Source organism: Corvus kubaryi, unplaced genomic scaffold (assembly GCF_017639235.1).
Source record: "Corvus kubaryi isolate FWS band 111438036 unplaced genomic scaffold, C.kubaryi_AGA036_p1.0 37396, whole genome shotgun sequence".
Classification (NCBI taxonomy): domain Eukaryota; kingdom Metazoa; phylum Chordata; class Aves; order Passeriformes; family Corvidae; genus Corvus; species Corvus kubaryi.
In genome coordinates this window covers 21,264,836-21,286,059 of record NW_024581135.1, presented here as the reverse complement: position 1 = coordinate 21,286,059, position 21,224 = coordinate 21,264,836, and the positions used below count along the sequence as shown (strand labels likewise).

General features: G+C 39.2%; 1 protein-coding gene across 1 annotated transcript in view; it reads left to right on the top strand.

Moving 5' to 3' along the window:
• Positions 1 to 82: 82 nt before the first annotated feature.
• The window catches only part of SP3 (Sp3 transcription factor), a 33,510-nt gene continuing 12,368 nt past the window's right edge, over positions 83 to 21,224 (top strand). Inside the window, exons 1-2 of the mRNA XM_042040958.1 lie at positions 83 to 269; positions 9,997 to 11,362. Of these exons, the coding sequence (XP_041896892.1) occupies positions 10,582 to 11,362 (781 nt within the window). The 5' untranslated portion in view covers positions 83 to 269; positions 9,997 to 10,581. The remainder of the gene's footprint in view (positions 270 to 9,996; positions 11,363 to 21,224) is intronic.

The window sequence follows — 21,224 nt, the reverse complement described above, 5'->3', positions numbered from 1 at the left end:
CCCCCCCCCCCCCCCCCCGGGTGACACGTTGTGAGCGGGTGCGGAGCCGGTGCCGCCGCCGCTTCCTGTGTGCGCGTCTGCGAGGAGCCCGGTCGCTGTCCCGCACTAACCGCCACCCCCCTTCTCTCCCTGAACCCGCCCATTGTGGGTAGGACGCGCAGCCGTCACCGCTCGCTCTGCTGGCGGCCACCTGCAGCAAGATCGGCCCGCCGTCGCCGGAGGAGGATGAGGCCGCCGCCGCCGCCGCTGCCTCTCACTCTGCCGGAGCGGTGAGTGCCCGCCCCGCCGCTCTCGCACGGCCTGCCGGGGGGAGAGACAGCACAGCCAGCCCGCCCGCCCGGGGGGAGGGACGGGACACACGGCACTGCCCGCCCGGGGGGAGGGACGATAGCAGGGCCGACCTGCCAGGAGAGGGGTCCCCGGGCTCCCCTGCCTCTCCAGGAGGAGCCGGGCTCCCGGGAGGAGGAGGGAGCCAAGCTCCCCCCTCCCCCGCCATTGGGAGCGGCGCCTTCATTTACTTTCAAAAACGGGGGGAGGCGGGAAGCCTCCCTCCCCCGACCCTGGCACCGGAACGGCTCGCTCGGCACCCGGCGAGGCTGGGAGGCATCTCACCTCCACCTGAGCGCGCCCCCGGTACTCTCGCCAGGCTGTCAGCCTGGAACCGCGCAGCCAGCCAGGAACACAAAATGAAGGCTGGCTGTGGGGAAGGATGTAGTGAAGTAAAATGGCTGTTTAGAAGCGAGCGCGGTGGTGGAAAGCTGCTTCCTGTATCGACGCTGTTTTTCTAGGGAGAGTTATCATGCGGTTCCTCGTAGCATTTTCTGTCCTTATCTCTCATGCGCCGTCGCCTCTGAAAGGAGCCTTGATGACCTTGGGACCTTGTGTGATGAGATGGATCTTGCAGACTAGAAACATATTCTTGCTGAAGCTAGTTTAACAATTCCCATAACAAAAGCCTAATGAAAACTCATGCTCCTTAATTGGTCTAGCTAAATCTCGTGTTGACATATGCTCATAAAATTCAAAGAGATTATGCATTTCTAAATAAATCATACCTAAGAATATTGGTATATTAAAAGAGAGTTCCAAAATATCTTCTAAAATGACATGATGTAATTTTTTGGCCTTAGCCCTTGGAAAATTACACGTATTACCTCTAATTTTTTTTTTTTTTTTTACAAAAACATCTTTAAAATTAGCAAAAAAACCCCAAACCTTTTTCTTCTTTTAAAGCAAATCTTGTTTTTTAAACTTGCTGTACACAGCAACACCCTTGTGTGGTTTTAGGATTCTGTGAATAGGAAGAAAAACTGCAAAACGTATTGGTGGATGAAGTGGCTGTGGCAAGCTTTCAACAAATGTCAGCGTGCTAGTGATAGAAGTTTCTAAATGCATGCTAAACTTCAAAATACTTTTCATCTGTATGTTACAGCTTACTTTACATGAAGGGAAGCTAAAGCAAAATAGCTGTCTGAGGTCATACAGCAGGTTGTAGACTAATGACAGAGCTTGAAAATGTATTAAGATTCCGACCCCTTTCAAGCATCCTTTCTGCTAAACCTATTTATTTGCTCAAGCAGTATGTTTTTAAAAATCTTTCTAGATGTTGTAAAGTGCCCGATACCTCTAAGATTTGTTTCATAATACCGGATGCATACAGTGCTGAAAAATTTATTTATGAAAAATCAATGATGTTTAAATGATTGCTTGCTTTCCTATATCCACCTCTAAGGTTGTTCTCATTGTACAGCTGGAATTTTGCATCTTGGGGGTGGATTGATTGATTGGGATGAGCAGTAGGTCTGACAGGATACTAGAATGCTGGTGCAGGACAAATGGTTCCCAGCAGTTCAAAATGGGCAAAGCAGTTTTGCTGTGGTGCTTCTTTACTCCTGTTAAATTAATATGTTGTTGTATTTATGTATAAGAGGCTTTTCAGGAGAAAGCAAATGCAATTCAAGAGAAGCCAAAATCTTAGTTAAAACTAAATGACTATAAGCTCACTCACTACTTTCCATACATGCAGATAGGCCCTTCCTACATATCTTCTGTGAGTTAGGTTATAGCATTCTGGTAATTTTTACACTCCTACAACATAACTCTTGAATGATTCAGAATATTTTGGGTGGAAACTAAATATAAATTGAAGGAGATACCTAACAGTAGCTGAACTAGACACTGGAGTTAATTAAGATGACCTTAATAAAGAGAAGGGAGGGACTAAAGGCCCTGAAATACATTCCTTGTGAAAAACAGAAGAACAAAAGAGATTTGGTGCAATAAAGATTCTTTTTTTTTCTGGTCCCTTGTGTTTATCTTATTGGAGGGTGGAAGAAGGAGGAAGAAGCTAAAAAGGCTTAAACTGTAGGTACCTCATAAGTCATATGGAAAATGAAGTCTATATGCATAGACTTAATAATTGTCTTCCTGCAGTTTGTGATGCTCCTCCCTTTCCCAGGAGTATAGATCAATCAGTTTGATACCTGTGCATGGGTGATGGTGCCTAATGTAGCAGTGGGAAAGCAGCTCTTTCCTGCTGTATTTATACCTGGACTACAGTTCTGCCAGCTGAACATCTGATAGAACTCTCAATCCATACAAATGGGTAGTAGAAGTCAAACTAGATATTTCCTCTTAGAACCGGGTGAAGAGCCTGCATGTAAAGGGGTAGCGATGCTGTTGTTTCGGGGTTGTTTTGTTACTGTTTTACTGACATTTGCTTGGTAGAAACTGGCAGGGCTGGAGCCAGCATGCTGGGCTAGCATACTGCTGTCCTGGCTGAAATGGTATACTGCAGCTGCTCCCCAAGAGACCAGCAGTGTGATTTAAAAGCAACAGCAAAACTCCCGTAGGAATGCAGGGAATATTGCGTGTCTGAGATTTGGGGAAGAGCTGGAGCAAATGTAACTGTGTTTGTAACGATCTAGTTGGTCCTGCTTTGAGCCCAGGGGTTGGACCAGGTGACCTTCAGAGGTCCTTTCTAGCTGAAATTATCTTATGATTCTGTATCAGTATCTGAGTCCAGGCCTACTGTTTGAATGGACATTGCTGTTAGGCCACTGAAAGAATTAGTGAGGAAGTAAAAAGACTAATGAAAATGGCAGCTGCTTGTAATAAAAAGCAAATGAAGAAGGCAATTGGCAGAACTAAACTCAACCCTCTTCTCCTTTCCACCCTGTCAGTGACCTGGCAGGGTGTCTCTAGACCACAGGTTTTCAGCTTGGCCCCGGATTCTGGTTAGAACTGTATTTACTTTTGGATGAGAGCACTAGCAGGCATTACTGCTGATCTTGTCTTTGTGCATTGATGAAGATTGCAGTCTTTCAGCTTTGACACCATGATTTACGCTGCCTAATGATCAGCCAACACCAGTGTATTGCCTGATGGTGTTTGATATTAATGTAGATGGTCTTGAGCTTGTGGCTTGCTTACCTGAGAACCTTTTCCTTGGTTGCCATACTGCTGCATCCATGGTTGGTTCAAACACTTGCCATGGGAACTTTGCCTTGAATATTGCTGCCTGCTGGTTTGTGTGAGAGTCTTGCTGGGATGCTATGTGCTACTGCCTGACCTAGAATGGCAGCTCATGTTTTGGCCCCTCAGGATGTCTTTCTCTCTCTTGGGAGTTTAAAATCTGAGAAGTTTTAGTTTGGGTCTTGCTTTTTCACTGTTCATCTTTGACTAATAATTCTGCCTCAAACTTTAATATTTAGGATTCTTTTTCATTTAGTTATAAATACTCTAGTTTCATTCCAGTTTAAACATCTGCAAAGATTTTAACTTTAGGTGAAAACAAAGGTGAAAAAATTTTAATGTTAGGAGAAGCAAAGCAGAAGGTGGTAAAGATGTGCATAAGGGAGGAAACGAAAGAGCAAACAGATTTAGGTCAGAGCCTTGATGGTCAGCTGTACGGTTGTAGCATGATCAGATGATTGTTTAAGAAGCTACAAAGCTGAGATGATAACCAGTTGTTTATGTTCTCTTACTTCATTGTAATGCAAAGCTAAAGGCTTTCTTGGAACTCTGATGCTCCCAAGGGCCATTCTTATGGTTGTACTGGGTGGGACTGGATAGGTTAGGATACAGTGCAAGACTGATGGGGGGTTGCGTGGGCGGTCTGGAAGGCGGGTGAACTGGGAAGAGCGGCAGGCTGGCTGAGAAAGCTGTTGGCTCTGACAGCCGCCAGAGAATGGGAGCTGCCAGAGATGACTGCCCCAGTTGAGGTGTGTAGTTGCATCTTGTGTGATGTGGGCTGCACTGATTCGCTAGTCAAAAAAATAAAAAAAAGGAGAAAAAGGCTGGGAGGAATGATTTATTTGATTTATTTGTGTTGTTGCTTACCAACAAGATGTGGAAAACATTTGGACAGGTTAATAGTTAGCATATGTGGGGAAGATGAGTATCATTTCTCTGCTGTAGGCAAAGCATTTCTTTGTATCTTTTACAAGTAAAGGTTGGAGTGTTTTAAGACTACTTTGGCATATCTTTAGAATTGAGTATCAGTGCTTCACAGAACTTAATGAAAGTCTAGAATTCTAGTAGGTTTATGCCTCAAAAGATTAACCATCTGAGATGCACCTAGTTTAAACTCAGTTTATAAGGAAATAGGAATAGGAAGAGTGCTCACAGGATGGAGAAAGAGGAAGACATTTCAAATTTCATGTTTTCCACTAGGCAAAAGTATGCATGAATGCCACGTGTCAGAGTTATCCATACTACTTGGTATTCTGGCCTGTATGATCATTTTGAGGAAGCTCAAAATTGATCTGACATCCATTTCCACTTTTGTGGGTGATAAGGTAGCTTCCTGATGCTGTGTTTCTGGATGTGCACAGATGCACCAGAATGTGTTCTGCCGCTGTAGAAAAGTCTGCCTGGAATTGTCTTGCTTCTCTCTGTTCTATACTTTTGCAAAACAAGGAAGTTTCAGTAGAATGTGATGTCTAACAGTGTATTTGCCCTGCTGCTGTCCAGAAGCTCACCTTTTAAAATGTTCTTTGGTTTTTGTATTCCAGTTATGTCTTTCTAGTACTGGATCAGAACCAAGTGTAGAAGTTCTTTTAGAAGAAGGTGCTTTAGGGATGTTCTTTAAAAATTTTGTTTTATTTCTCTTTATAGTTTCGGCAAAATTAAGGAAATGTATAGTTTAAAACATATCCATATTTAAAAATAGGACAGACAAATATTAAACACTAGTAAGAAGTCTTAGATTTCATAGAAAGTTGAGGCTGGTAAGGATGTCTGGAGAACGTCTGGTCTACCCCTCCTTGCTCAAAGTGGTCAGCAAGAGCATGTTGTTCAAGGCTGTGTCCAGTGGGTTTGAATACCTCCAAGGATAGAGACTCCACTATCCCTCTGGGCAGCATGTTCCAGTGTTTGATAACCCACATGGTATGAAAAAAAAAGGCTTTTTCTTACATTATGGGGGACAGAGTCAAAAGCCTAACAAACCTAGTGATAAATATATGCCTTGCATAACCCCATCTACCAAGCTAGTCTTCTCACCGTAGAGCATTGTGAGGTTAGTTATTTCAGCATTATTTCCCCTTCCTAAGTCTAGGCTGACTACTTCTGAACACTAGCTTTTTTCCCCTCAAGGTTATTTGAAGGTTAAATGTTTCCGAACATTTGATTTGGGCAAAAGTATTTCTCTAAATTGAGTGGCTTCATTGGCAGAGGGCTCAAATATGCAACAGAATTAATCTGCCTTAAGAAACAGCTTTGTGTCAGCTGAACCACAGTGACTGATTTTGAACATGTTTTTAACCTATGGCAAATACAAGATAGAATGTATTAGCTCATACTTTAATGAACGAGTTGAAGCAAGTGCATTTTATCTTGTATTTGTAACGACCTAAGAATGCACAGATAGTTTACTGTAGCTTGGTAAACACATGGTGTTATTAAACCCATGCATTAGAACCCTAACTCTTTCATACAACAACAATTTGGATGGGGCAGTGTCCAGTCTTCTTCATTAGGTGTGTGATTTTTGAATGTTTAGGAGCTCGTGACTCATTATCTGTCCACCTCTGCTTGTTTGGCTGATGCTTTTGCTCCAGGACTAAATGAGGCAAAAGTAACTTTCTGAAAAGTGCAGTAAAAAGCAGTCCACCAGCACAGATAAATGTTTGGTAGACTTCAGTAATAAAATACTGATGGCTAATGACATGTGTCCATTTGACATGTTGAGATGCAGGTGTCTACAACAGATACCATTTCTTACAGGGGTGTTTGTCCTCTTCCCTATTTTACTTTGGTGAAGCTTATTTTAAGTTTTATAACTCAAGTCCTATCATTCAGTATGGTTTAGATCACTTCTGAAAGATATTTTATCTCCTGTCTTTCTCTTATCTCCTCCCACATTTGACTTAATGTTGCTTTAATTTTCTCTAAACATATTGAACAAGACAATTACTAGATTTTTATTTATCATGGCTTGTGATTGTTCGGGGATGGGACTTTTGTCTCAGAGACATCTCTTTATTTTACCCACTGGAAATTATACAAGGCCTGTTAAAGAATCAAAAGACAGGCTGAACAGTGGCTGTTGCTTCTTCTCTTTGTTGGTGCTTGACCTTTCTTCAGGTGGACATGTAATTTGATTTTAATTCGTCCTATGCGTTGTGTTAGCTCCTCTCTTTGCTCTGTTCCCATCTCTTTTTCTTGTTTCCTCATGCTGCTTCCAGTGAATTCCCTGTTGCTTCCTGTTCTCTCCTCCTTGGCTGAGTAGTGCTGAACTTTTCTTAGATCCTTGTCCCTTCCTCTTGAAACACAGCCTTTGGATTGAAACAGTCCAGCCTTCTCTTAAAGGAGCAGCTTCCAAATAACTGCTGCTTGAGTATCAGTTGATAAGGAAACTGTTACTTTGTCTCTACCCTATAAGTAATTTTCAGGGATGGCTGAGACAGCAAACAAATTGGTGTATTTTGAATGTAAAGCTCAGTAAGCGAATGGGCTGCAGATGTTGCTGCTCATGTGTCAATGGCAGAAATTTTGAGTTACTACAAAAGTGCTTAACTGCCTGTGGATGTAGAGAAAGGTTATTATTCTTCAGTTAGTAGGAAGAGAAGTCCAAGAAATGTCTTGTCTCAACAGGCTTTGAGAAAGAGCATAACAGTCAATCTTGTTATGAGAGGCCAATGACCATTTGAGTTTAGAGGTCATCCTCAAATAATCTTTACCATACGGGTTTTTTTCATGCTTTAATGCTAGTAATTTTGATAGCTGCCAGATAGCTTCTTGAAAGCCTCATCCTCTTTTTGCCCCTCCCTCCACATGATTCAGCCGGTGGTGTCTGATACAGCCAGCTGTAAGAGCAATATGAATAACAGGCATTTTATGTTGTATGTGTAGTATAGCTTCATATCCTTGTGCATGGCTGCCCTGAACTTCTCCATGGACTGACAAGTGCATCTACTAGAAGAGTGGCTCTATTGTGCTAAAGTCATTACAGAGCAGAATTGGAGGGAAGATTTCACTAGATCATGAAAACGTGGGATGTGTGCCTAACATGAAAATGCCAATATGGAAATCAACATATGTTTTGGGAGAAGAATAAAGTAGGTCATTTCCATATCACGAAGGAGACAGACTCCCTTTGAAGTATTTCTGTGGAGGATATTACATAGACATGTTACTGCATATTGGATCAGTCCAGTTTTAGCCTAAGCTTTCAACATTTGCTTGTACATAGTTTTCAATTAGTGAGAAATTATATCAGACTTGTAATGTTTTACATTACTTTTCCTTTCTGTTTTGTTCTAACAGCTACTATCAGCACATTGTAGTTCACATTTATTTTATAATGACACACTTTAAGCATATAACAACCATATTTTTGCTTTAGGTATTTTCTGACCGATGTTTACCAATGAATTCTATGGGTGTTTTGATATTTTATGAAACCTTCAGTTAATAGGTATTTATATGCCTGTGAATTGAATAGTTATGAACTTTCTTAGCAGTGTTTCAGCAGCTGGTATCTATGTGTAAACAAGACTAAACACAAGTGTGTAAAGCTAATGTGGTAGCAGAGGAAAATGGAATTTTTAGCCTTCTTTTAGGTAAGATATGTGGTATGGAATACTATATTTTTTTTCTTCTAGTGTCATATGTTACAAGCTTGAAAGACTAAAAAATTTAAACATGTTTTTAAAATGAAAGGTTGATCAGTACAAGAGGAAAAGAAAATAATAGAAGAGAATTATTATTCTCCTTTTTCTGTGTCTTTTCCTTGAAGCATTAAGGCCATAAAATTAGTTTTGTTCTGGTGATGCTAAATCTATTTACTGATATATTACCTGAAAAATTAAGAATCACACTTAAGAACCACAGAATATTTTGAGCTGGAAGGATCAGAGTCCAACTGTTAAGAAGAGTCAATGGCCCATATCTTTGAGGGCTGAAGAAGGCTAGCATTCTTTTGTTTTTTGCACAGTAATTATTTTTACAGTTCTTGAGAAGAATTTAGAACCATGCTATGCATTTCTTTATTGAAAATGAAGCTTGATAAGCACAGTAAAACTTTTCTGTAATAAGTACACAGACTTAAATATCTTTCTTATACATGTAAACATTGTAGTGTCATGGGCTATAGGAATAGGATAAGAATGTGAAACTAGAGAAGTCCCATCTAATGCTGTGGACTAAATTCACTCGGGTGCATACCTGCAGGATTGTTTCAGACTGGCTAGGTCTCAATGCTGTCTTAGGAAAGAATTAGATGTGTGCTGTATTTTGTGTGTCCTGGTTTTGTTCTAAGGAAGTCAGAATGCAGCATCAGAAAGAAGTTGCCGTATGTTCTGGTAACTTCCCTACCAGGAGTGATCACAGGATCTCTGTGGAAGGACAAACCAGAGCTTTTCTTTCTATGTCCTCTGAACTCTGCCAGAGAGACTAGATTTGTTTCACAGAGCTGAACTGATTGGAAGACAAGTTAGTTACTTATTGCTAATATTAAGGTAATCCATTGGTTTACTGTAGTATGGTAAAACAGATAAGGAGAAACTTTACTTCCTATTTTTTAGATTAATGGTTATTTACAAGGTGGTTGACTATGCAAGTCTGTGCCAAGTATTGCAGGATGTTAAATCTAGCTCTTAATACTCTATTCTGAAAAAGCTTGCTTTGGTAAAGAAAGGTAAGTGCAATTTACCTTTTCTTTACTGAAAAACAAACAAATGCATAATAGTTTCTTTAAGCATCTGGGGGTCTGCTCTGAAACATTGGCCTTTTCTATTGTTCCAACTTAATGAAGATTTTTTTTTCCCTCCTAGCTGATGCATATGACTAATCCAAACATGATTTCAGTGTAAAAGTTCTTAGTCTAGAAGTCTTCTTCCCTAGCGAAACACTTAACTCCTACAAGCTAATAAATACTAGAGCTTTGTGTTTTGTATAACAAGCTGAGGCTGTCCTATCTTTCCAACTGTGTGACTACATCACCTCCTAACATTCCATGTCCTAAGAGTCACAACATGCTCACCTGTATCAAATATAACAGAGAGTTGAAAAGCAGTGGAGCTCCAGGAGATACAGGCAACGCTGGCTTCACCGTGATTCCTTCACTTCTGTGCAATAGGCTGGGTAAAGAGTGTTTCTGAGTCCCAGGGTAAGTTGGTGATGAGAGCTCCAGCAGCCCCTGCCAGCTCCCTCCTTCCCACAGCTAGGGGTTTGGATCACCCAGCAGCCCTGCCACCAGAGTAACCCTATTGCTGGTCACCTGACCTAGCCATGACATTAGAGCTACATTTGACATGTTCACAAGCAACGTGCAGCTCATGACCCAAAGGCTGGCTACCCTGACTTAGGCATTAGATCACTTGTAAAGTCTGTATTTCATAGTTTTGATCCAATTGCTGGTGGTCATATGAGCTGTACTGCATGTTTTCCAGTAGTGTATCAATATCTAGTGTTTAATTGCATGACTGGTCTAACACATAGTCTGTATGACATTTGTTTTAATTTTGTGTTTTCTTTTTTCTTTTTATTCAGACAGGGGATTTGGCTTCTGTGCAATTAGCTGGAGCTCCAAACAGATGGGAGGTCTTGTCTGCAGCTCCTACCACCATAAAGGATGAAGCTGGTAACATAGTACAGATTCCAGGTGCTGCCACAGTAACTTCAAGTGCGCAGTATGTCCTTCCTATCCAGAGTTTGCAAAATCAACAAATCTTTTCTGTTGCACCAGGATCAGATTCATCGAATGGTACAGTGTCTAATGTACAATACCAAGTAATACCCCAGATCCAGACAGCGGATGGTCAGCAGGTTCAACTTGGCTTTGCAGCCTCTTCTGATAATAGCAGTATAAATCAAGAAACTGGTCAAATTCAGATCATTCCTGGCTCTAATCAAACCATCATTGCCTCTGGAACATCTTCAGCTAATATTCAGAATATCTTATCTGGTCAGTCTGGTCAAGTCCAGGTTCAGGGAGTTGCAATTGGTGGTTCATCTTACCCTGGCCAAGCACAAGTAGTTGCTAATGTCCCTCTTGGACTGCCGGGAAATATTACTTTTGTACCCATCAATAGTGTTGATCTAGATTCTCTGGGACTTGGCAGTGGTTCTCAAACCATGACAGCAGGCATTAATGCAGATGGGCACTTGATAAATACTGGACAGGCCATGGATAGTTCAGATACTTCTGAAAGGACTGGTGAGCAAGTTTCTCCTGAAATTACAGAAACTGCCACTGATAATGACTTATTTGTGCCAACGTCATCTTCATCACAATTGCCCGTTACCATAGACAGTTCAAGTATATTGGAACAAAATGCAAATGACTTGACCACAACTAGTGGTCAAGTTCATGGTTCTGATCTTCAGGGAAATTACATCCAGACGTCAGTCTCTGATGACACACAGGCTCAGAATATTCAGGTCTCCACAGCACAGCCAATTGTACAACACATACAGCTACAAGAGTCGCAGCAGCCAACCAGTCAAGCCCAGATTGTACAAGGTATTGCGCAACAGACAATCCATGGTGTTCAAGCAAGTCAAAGTATATCTCAACAGGCTCTTCAAAATCTTCAACTGCAGCTGAATCCTGGAACTTTCCTAATTCAGGCACAAACAGTGACGCCTTCTGGGCAGATAACCTGGCAGACATTTCAAGTGCAAGGAGTTCAGAACTTGCAGAACTTGCAAATTCAGAATGCACCTGGTCAACAAATAACTCTGACCCCTGTGCAGACTCTCACTCTCGGTCAAGTTGCAGCAGGTGGTGCGTTGACATCAACTCCAGTTAGTCTAAGCACTGCTCAATTGCCAAATCTACAGACAGTTACAGTAAACTCTATAGATTCTGCTGGTATTCAGCTGCATCAAGGAGAAAATGCTGGCAGTCCTGCAGGTATTTACTTTACTCTTTTTGCAGAAAATTGTTTTTTATTACTGCATGTTGTTGGTTTAAATGGTGATAATGAGAACATCATCTTGCTATTGAAGCCGACAAAACACACTGGGTTAAACACAGTGATGATAGATTTTATTTGCAACTGCTGTTCCATTAGAAACTGTAATGGTAGAACAAAGTCCTACCTCACTCCTTTTAGGATAAGCTCATGTAACTCCCAAGTGGTTGTATTTGTTAACAGCACTTCAGTGTTTGTGCTTATAAGTCTTACCATGGAGAAGATCTGTATACTAAATTGAAAAGGGGGAAATCTGGCTATCAGCTGCCACTCCTGTAAGGCATCAGTATCATTAACATACCCATTCTTCCTAGTCCTGAATAGGTGAAGTTTCTATGGAAAATCCAAATACTTCTATTTATGCAGGTTTTTTTTCCCCTGAAAATTTTCAGAGCCCCTGAGGTGCTCTATCCCCCTGCTCTTTTGTTAAATTAATTTCCTACTGGCTTACTATCAGTATTACTATGATGTAGGAAACTCATGTAAGCGGCAGTGAAACAAGCATGTAAATATCAAAATGGAGGCTGTGCTTAAGAATGTGTGAATTTTCAGTACTGCTTACTTGCATTATGCTTTAAAGTAGACTCATTAATCTCAGTGTTTTATCTCGGTGGAGAAGAAATATTATCTTCTTAAAATGGGTGTTTCTTATGTGAGAAAAAGCAAACATGCCTGCTTATTTTTTGTAAATTTGATACAGTGCATTCCAAATTCCAATGCATAACTACCTAAAAAAAAGAATAAGAGATGATTGTGGTTCACATTTTGATATACCAGGAGCCATTTAAACATATTACTGGGTTGTGCCCAGGCTAATCATGAGGGGCGGAGTGAGCAGTAGAGGTCATTTGGGAGGGAACTGTTGCACAAAGTAGCTTGGGAATCACTGTTTCACTGTCATCATGAGATCCAGCCCTCTGGTTCATCAAGATACTGAAGCATAAATATTTAAGTAAAACATACATGGTTTGTATTATATGTTTGTATTGTCTATTTAAGCTTGTGAGATGAATGCAATGTTAAGTGAAACATGCCTAGAAGACCTGCTGAGTTTTGTTTCAAATGGCTAGTGATTATAATACCTATATAGTTACTTCTGTCTTCTATGTCAAGAAGCCTGCTTTCCCATTTGGAATCTAAAATTTGAATTGAAAATAATATGCTGGGATGTTTTTTAGTTCATTTTGTTTTGGAATTGACTTCTGTATTGTGCACTTACCACCAAGTAAAGTTATTGAGCTCTAGATAAGCCTGCTCTTCATTGGCTTGTAGGCAACAGCACCAAACAGATGTGCACTGCTCACAGCATTTGCTCTGCTGGCTGATCTTGGTTCTAAAATTTTTATGCTTACAGTGACCACAGAAAATCTTGGTTTATCTCCATCACACCTTGTTACCTATGAGAGTATAGACATCAGTAACCAAAACCATGTATTCTGCATGTTAATGCAGCTAAACTCAGATGTCAGAATCTAAGTCTTGGAAAAAGGACCCTTTACTAATTATTATTAGCCCTTTGGCTGATAAAAGGAGGATTATTTCTGAGATTTATATTTGGTGTAGGATCATGTAGCTAATGTTATTGCTTGTGGAGTAATGTAGCAGAAACTTGGGAAGAAAGAAAGGAAAAGGAGAAAGGAAGGAAAAAAAAGCCAGCTAGGCACATGAGAAAGAAGTTGAGTCTGGTCTGTGCTTTGTAGCATTTTGTCTATTGATCATTCTCAAGAATGTTTCAATGGTGGTTTATAATAAGATGCAAGGGAGTTCCATCAAGCATTCTTTAACTGTATTCTCCTATAAGGAATTCCACATGGGGAGGCAAGAGACTTAAACAGGATATATGAAATGTGATTAAATAGGCAGAAGTACTAGATGAGTAGCAGAAACTATTGCTTGAAGTGCATAGCTATAAACACCTGGTTGTATTAAAGATAAGATGGAGATTTACAGTGACATTTTTCCTACTTGTCTAGGAATAATAAATGGATTGGAAGGTATTAAAACTGCCATTCCTTAAATTTGGGGAGAATGTAATTGGTCCCTCCTTTATGTGAGAAGAAATTCACTTTCCCACAGTAATGATTAGTGTGACACTGCTTCTAACAGAATCAGACTGAATTATCTTGATTGACTTTCAGTGTCTTTTCCATCTTTATCGGTGGTGTTTCTCCCCTTCTTATTTATAACCCCTTGCAATATGGTATGGCACCCTTTCTTCAGGTTGGAGAATAAATATGCAATTAGAAGCAGATTGTGAAATCATAGCCTTTTTTTCAGTCAAAAGTATATTGTTCTTTTGCAAATAAGGAAAAACTGTTTAATTTTAAACTGAAACAGGAAGGTAAGTGGAAGAGATAGCAGAATGAGAGAAGTTAAAGGGTGTGAAGCTACTTGATTCTTTTTTTTTTTTGCCAACTACCAACAAGCTTTGAAGCAAGATAAGAAGGGTTTCCCTGTATTTTCTCCCCCAAGCTGGATAATGCACTCCTTTCATACCAAGTAGAGTCAGGCTGTATTTTCTGTTTTCATTTAAGAAAATTTGTCTACCTGAAGCAAAAATAAAAAGAACATATTCCTAGTCTTGAGTCAGAGATGGCTGGTAATTATCTGAAGTCCTAATAATGTACTTTGTTCTGTTAGCACTGTAGCTGTGAAAACAGTTAGGTTTTAGATTTTTGTTGTTACAGCCCATTGTGTGAGAGGTGTTCTTCCAAGGCTCGCTCCCCAGGTAGGCAGCAGAGGACATCTTTACTGTGCTTGTGTGTGAGAAGAAGAGAATGTCTTTGCCTAGATCCTACATTTTATTTACATAATGGAAAGCCATTGAAATACTAATACAAAGCTAATAGCTTTGTCCAGTAAGTATACAGTTTTCTTTGAAAAATGTCCAGTAAGTATGTTTCTACCAAAATGTCTATTTTACCAGGCATACATATGCATAGACCTGCATTGCAATGAGTTTGTTCTGAAAAGTCTTGGCCAAGCTTGTTTTGTTTTAGGATGTTTATTAGAGCTCATATTCTTCGTTGTGCTTAGTGTTGTGGTGACCAAGGGGAGGGTATTGGTCAGTCACAACTGAAACTCTTCTGCATTGCTTTTCAAGCAAAAAGCTGTATCAAATAGTATCTCTATATGAAGAACTGGCGGAGAGATACCTTTCTCACTTGTGTTTTGGCTTCAGTCTTCTGGTCTTGAGAGGAAATTAAACCTGAGAAAGCTCTCTAGTAGTGTACTTCTTTTGTTGGCAGTTTGTAATAAAATACTGCGTTGTGTGTAACAAAAAGAGCTACTACATGCTCAGTTCACATTACTCTTTAGTGATTTCCCTGATCAAGAAAGGTGCAGTTTTTTATTAGCATGTTTATATAGATTTCTTCTTCAAACATTTCATATAAAGTAGTGTTTATTTTGGAAAATTGTCAGGAACTGAAATGTACCAACTTGGCTTTCATGTTTCTGAAACTTTAAGTTTTGTCAGCTTGGAAGAATTTTTAAGTTACTGGATTTTCCCTCTGCCCCCAAGTAATTGTCCAGCTGAAGGAAATTTAATGGTGTTAATCAAAATCTAATTGTAATAGTGTCTCGGCTAATTTATTAATGTACTGAACCAGTTTGGGATTTGTTATTTCCTGGGAAAAAAAAAGGCAATTTTACTAGGTCTTATATAGGTTGCATAACTTGTTATAGGATGCTGGATAATTTTTTTTTATATACTTCTTTTGACCATTACAGTGGCATCTGAAGACACCAGCAAATCACCCAAAAGAAAGTAGCATTGGCTTGAGAATTGACTTTGCTGCTTATCAACCCAGACACACTCAGCTGAAAGATTCATTTATTTGAATAGAAAAAAAAACCCCTACAAACAGTTTTCCAGGTTGGTCTACAGCTGGAATCAAGTCAAAGGGATTCCTTTAAGAGTTGACTGAAGTGTCACTCCAGAACTGAGGTCTTCATTTCTTCATCTTTCTTCCCAGCTCCTCTTCTGCAGGAGTGTTAACAGCTACTTAAGGACTCATCTGCCTGCTGCCATTGACCTTAGAGTCAGGCCAGTTACTAACTTAACACCAGTTGATAGTGAGTGGGAGTGGTTGGCTGTTTGTGCTGGCAACGTCATTCCATTCCTGTCGGAATCTGACATCTTTGTCATGCTGGAGTAATTTAGCTACTCTAAATTTGGCCAAAAAATTGGCTGACAATTTTCAAGGTAAATAGTTGCCCAAGTGACAGGTTATCATTCATCTGCTGGTACCTTGTAAGGCTTTGGTCTAATACCTGTTTCCTAAAACAGTGTAAATGCTGAAATGAACAAAATTAAAAGTTAAGTATTCACAGTTTTACTTGCTGGGATGGTTGTTTCAATGTTTCAGTGCTTCTGATGAAGTAGTGCAGAATGCTACTTAAAGCATGGCTTTCTTCTGGCATCTAGAAATTTTTAGAAGTTTGGGCTGGTTTTCAGTGTTGCACAACTTAGTTTTTTTCTTTAAGTTTCAGTTTTCAACCTCATTAATTTTAGTTTCAATTATGCAGTTTTTCCGTCTAAGGCATTCTTTATACCAAGACTTTGAGACAAGGCCGTGGTATCATTATGAAATAGAATCTGATTTAAAAAATAAGGAAGTCTTATGAAAAGCATGAAGTAAACTGAAGCAATGATGTTAAGTAAATATTTTCATCTGACAACATCTGTCTACGGCTATCCAATTTTCATTTGAGGCATTTAGTTTGCATGTTATAAAATTAAAACAGTAAAAAACAATTCTCCCCACTGTTTTTTTAATATGAAAATTAAATTGGAAACTGATGAATTTAAGTTAGTGCAGGAATTAGAGCTATTTATGTACCAATCTTGTGTAAATAGTTTGCTGTCAGCATGCTTAAATTACATTCCTTATTTTAGCATCATTTTCAAAGGAAATTAATAAATTGTGGAAGAATTAGATGATCATGCTTGTACGTGTTTCACAGTCATGCTTATAACAGCACATAGTAAATTATCTTACTTAAAGTTTGCAGAACTTCAGTTAGTCTGGTTAATTTTTTAGTGCAATATCTACTGTTGTGGAATAGAATTACATTTTTTCTTCAAATTCTTGAAAATACTGAATTGTCACATTCTTTCTTTGCATTAGTACTTCATGTGCTTTTTTGGTCTTTGCTCCAAAACAGCTCATTAATGATTTTTCTTACAGGTGGTGGTGGTGAGGTGAAAGTTTGTTGCATGTGTGTTGTGTATGCTGAGTGTCTGGGGATGCAGCTTAGATTCTCAGAGTTCAGGAGGTGAGCCTGAGTTACCTTAGTCTCAGACATCTTCAGGATGTTCACAAAAGAATGTATTACCCAGTTTCAGGTACGCATTCCTTTTTCATTTTTCAAATACCCTTTTTACAAGCTACTCCTGACACAAAACGAAAACTCTCATACACCTCTGGGGATGTATGGCAAGTATCCATGGTGTGAAAGAGGGAAGGAGTTTTATTTCCAGTACTGCTCTAACTTAAAAAGAAGTCTGGAAACTTGTCTTCTGTCTTTTTGCCGTCTCAGCACTTTACGGCCGTTGTTTCAGGCTCTGTGCAGTTTTCTTGCCTTTTGAACCTCCTGGCAGGATCATATACTTTGTATCTGATCTGTGAGATCAAAACCAAACTTGTCAGTGCATCTGGCTCATAGAAAGTATCTGAAGTTTCTACCAAGGACAACGACAGCCTTTTTATAATGCCAGGAATACTCACTAGGACCTTAGTTGTGATTGCCCTCTTGAAGATCAGGGTGGGTTGTAGGTGGGTTGTCTTTTACTGCTTGTAAAAGGCACAGTTTTTTTTCAAAAGGTAGTAATTTTCAAGAGCAAAAGGAGATAAAAATACACATTGTCAATGATGTTGTCATAATTTATCATACAGAAATGATAGTTCTCAATCTGCATCTAAAATTCATGCCAGTATGTAATTCATGTATTCCAAGTATGTTTTGTACTTCATTTAATCGAAATGTTCTTCTGTACCCTAGTAAGACACTTGCTGTGCAGAACTCTCAAGTATATTACACCAACAACGGTGGCATCGTTGATTTAAATAAGAAAATTAGTTTTTAATCTAATTGTTCACATAATCGCATTTTGAGTGCACTAATTCTGTCCCTACTTCTTTGAGTCTTTGTTTACTCTTTTTCAGTATTATCACAGTACTAGCTTTTTTCTAACCCACTGGAGCATTCACATGGTCAAAGGCTCGCAGCATTAAAACTGCAGAGGGCTCTTCAGCCTTCTCTTAAAAAGTGTCAAATGAAAACTATCCTAATCTGTTGATTTATTAAGTGTTTGCTTTGGTAGCAGTTTTTATATCTTCCTGACTTACTGTCAGTGGGAAGCTTTTCATTGTCATGTAGTAGCAGGGCAATTATTTGGCTTTTACCTAAATACAGGACAGAAACCCTTACGGAACAGTTCTGTCTTCCCTAATTACTGCTGACAGTTGTTGTTTGACCCTAGTAGCAGTCTGATATTCTTCTATGTAGAAATACTTAGCCCTGCTGGTCAGAGAATTCTGTGTCCTCTTGCTTTCCTTACATATTTCTGGAGTTTCTGGCTTCTTCAGTGCTAAGCATGGGCAACTCTTCTTTCCCCTATTTAGTTAAACCCTCTTAGATTTTCAACTGTGAGAAGAACAGAAAAAGTAAGCGCATGCTGCAGCAGGCATTACTGTCTACAGGAATCCAAAATTTTGAATCTGTAGACAGCACATCTCAAGGGAGTGCAGTTACTGTAGGGCGAGTAACTGTTCCTTGATGCATAATGTGCTCCTTGTGGTAGCACTGGCTAAAGTACTTTCATGATTCAAATATTTAAATATTTGCTTTAGAATAATGAATAGGATCACTTGGAGATACAGTATGTGGTATTTCTTGTGAGGAAAAGGTCTGTTGCTGTGTTGTTAATCATTCTGCTGGTACTGCTTGAGTACTGTAAGGTCCTGCTCTTAGACTTGTACACAAGAGCTGTTTTTCCTCAGAAACTTAAAATCTGATTTAGAACTATTGAATCTAGATGACAGTCTTCCTTCTGAGTTCATCAGTATTTCAAGATGACATTTTGAAGTGTACCTTATGTTACCTTGTAATTTATTGTGTAATAAAAATGTGTAAATTCACACTTAAGATTTGGGGGCAAGTCAGAGTAAAAACCATTAATTCTGTTGAGTTTCCTATCTGAAAGACTTGCACAGCTGGTCAACTGGTAGAGAGAGTTTAATTTCGATAGTTTAGTTTAGATGGACAAGAACAAGAACAGTGTCTTAAGAAATTTAAATGTCTTTATTAAAGCTTCCTCACATCTAGAGGTTAAGGCAAGATGAGTCAAGATTCCAAGGGAATGTGGGTTGAACTGCAGAGAAAACAGAAAACAAAATTAACTAGACAAGATGGAAAGGAAGTGGGAATTAATATCTGTTTTCTTGGGAAAGGTAGGAAGGGAAGCATCTATTTGGAAAAGTAAACTATTAGAAACAATTGAAATGGCAGACAGATTGTGATTCTGTGAGAAAATAGGTGTGAAGGTATATGCCCGGCTGCTGCAAATCTGTTTTCAGTTCAAAGACCATATTTCTGCATCTCAGATCAGGAGCTTGTAAAGCTTGGCTGAGCTAAAAGGCAGGGTGGCTTTCAGCATCTAGGAAAAGCAGCTAAACTAGCAGCTCACAGTTTGCAGAGTGTTACAATGTAATACTGAGTGTGTCTTTGTGACATTCTGCAAAGGCAGATATATAAAAAAAAATCTGCATGCTCTTCCCTTCTCTGTTTATCCCTGTTTCTGTGGCTCTTATGCAAACTAATAACTTTTTTGATAGATAAAGAAAATAATGTGTTCCTAAGTCCTGGTTGAAACAGACCAAGACATAATGTGAAGCTTAATTGAGGCATTCGTCTGATACCTGATGAAGTTGGTAAATGGCCTGGGTATAGCAGTGGGCAACAGTATTTTTCTCCACACTAGATCATAGTTCACATGTACTCAAGAATAGTTTAAACTGCATTTACATCTGCATTGTTTAATCCTGTAAATTTAGTTACTCTTCTCTGAAGCACTTTAAACAGATCTCTTAGTTATTGGTTTTATTTGCCAAATACACTCAATCTTATTCCATATTGTAGCCAGCTCTGGGCTTTCTATGACTATGAAATACTACTTTTGGAACACAATTGTACACCAAGATCCCAATTTCCATCTTGGAAAAGCCAAACCTAAACCAAATCTAGCGCACTAGACAGGAAGCAGAACTTTAACACAATATATATTTTTCAGAATCTGTTTGCAGTTTGAAATAGTATCTTTGTCTAAAATTCACCTTTATACTTACCTAGAACTAAGTTTTGTACTTTAAAGGAAGGGCATATAGAAATTTGAAAGCATGGAAATAAAAGAGTAGTGGAGAAAATGTAACCTTCATTTAGCCTATGTTTAATTGGTAGAGGACAAAAGTCGTCTCTAATTTGCTAGTGTTTGCATCAGCTTGTCATGACTTTAGGGATTATATAAATTCTTTTAGGCCCCTTTTTTTGCAGGATATGTGTAAAGTCTCTCAGTTGAGGCTGAGTTAGAGCAGAGCACATCTAGAAGAACACCAGAGGAGAAACATAGTCTCTGGTATCAACATGAATTTTCATATTCTCAAATTCCATTGCATTGGAGAAGACTTAATCTGCAGCTGTTCTCCATGGTGTGCCCTTTCAACATCTTCACGAGTGGCGCTTCTCCTCCCTCCAAAAAATACTGGTGGAATTTTAGCCTTATCTCTTGCAATAATGTGAAACCTACTTGGAGAGCAACAGATTGGTTCTAAGGACCTCATTTAAGGCAATCACATTCACTGTGGGTTTTGATGCAATCCACTCTCTGCTATACTGCATCCTGGAGAGGCTAGATAAACACTTTATCTGTTTATATTTCTTTTAATTGTGTTTTGTTTAAAGTATAGCCTACATAAATAAGTATTATGAAGTCCTGTCTGTAAATTTCCAGTTTATGTGGTACTTTTCTGTATGCCTGGAGTAGAAGATAGTCCTTCTGATGAATAACTAAAGCAATACCTACACTTTCTGCCTTACCAAGATAACCAGGAAACACAGCACAAAATTAAAAGCACCATACTACTTTGTGTTCATTTCAGTTTTGCATTTTTAAAAATAATGCTATAAACTATTGTATATCTATATCAATTGTTGTCTTCTCCAGTATCCTCAACTGTTAGGAATGTTTTGTCTGTCCCTCTTTTTTTTTTTTTTTGTCCAAATAGGTTTCTCAGTTATGCCTCTATCATTATAAAACTGTTATAAATCTCTGTGCTGCTGGTGGTGATTGGGAGAAACTGGAAATAGCAAGATACTAATGAAAAAGTGGAAGGAACTCGTGACAAAAGTTTGTAAAGTGGAACAAACATTGCATAGAAGGTAGAAAGTCATGGATACTGGCAGGTAGTAATAGACTTTTTGGACATGCTTCTACTCTTAGGTATATCTCTGTTATTAGAGTGTGACTTTTGGTGGTCAGTATAATATGAGAAGTCATATGTTCCATGGAATGTTTGACTTCAGTAGTGGAGTTGGGTCTTGGCAGCACAGATCCATACACTAATTTGTTCCATTCACCTTTGCTAGAACATACGTCTTTTGAAGTATATAGATGGAGTCTTAACTGGATTCAGCTACTGAGTTTGTAGGCACACTATGTACCAGTGTCCAGTGTTAGTGAGATCATGCAGAAATGATCTTCTTAAAACACTGTGTTATGTTGTTAACAATCCTTTAATC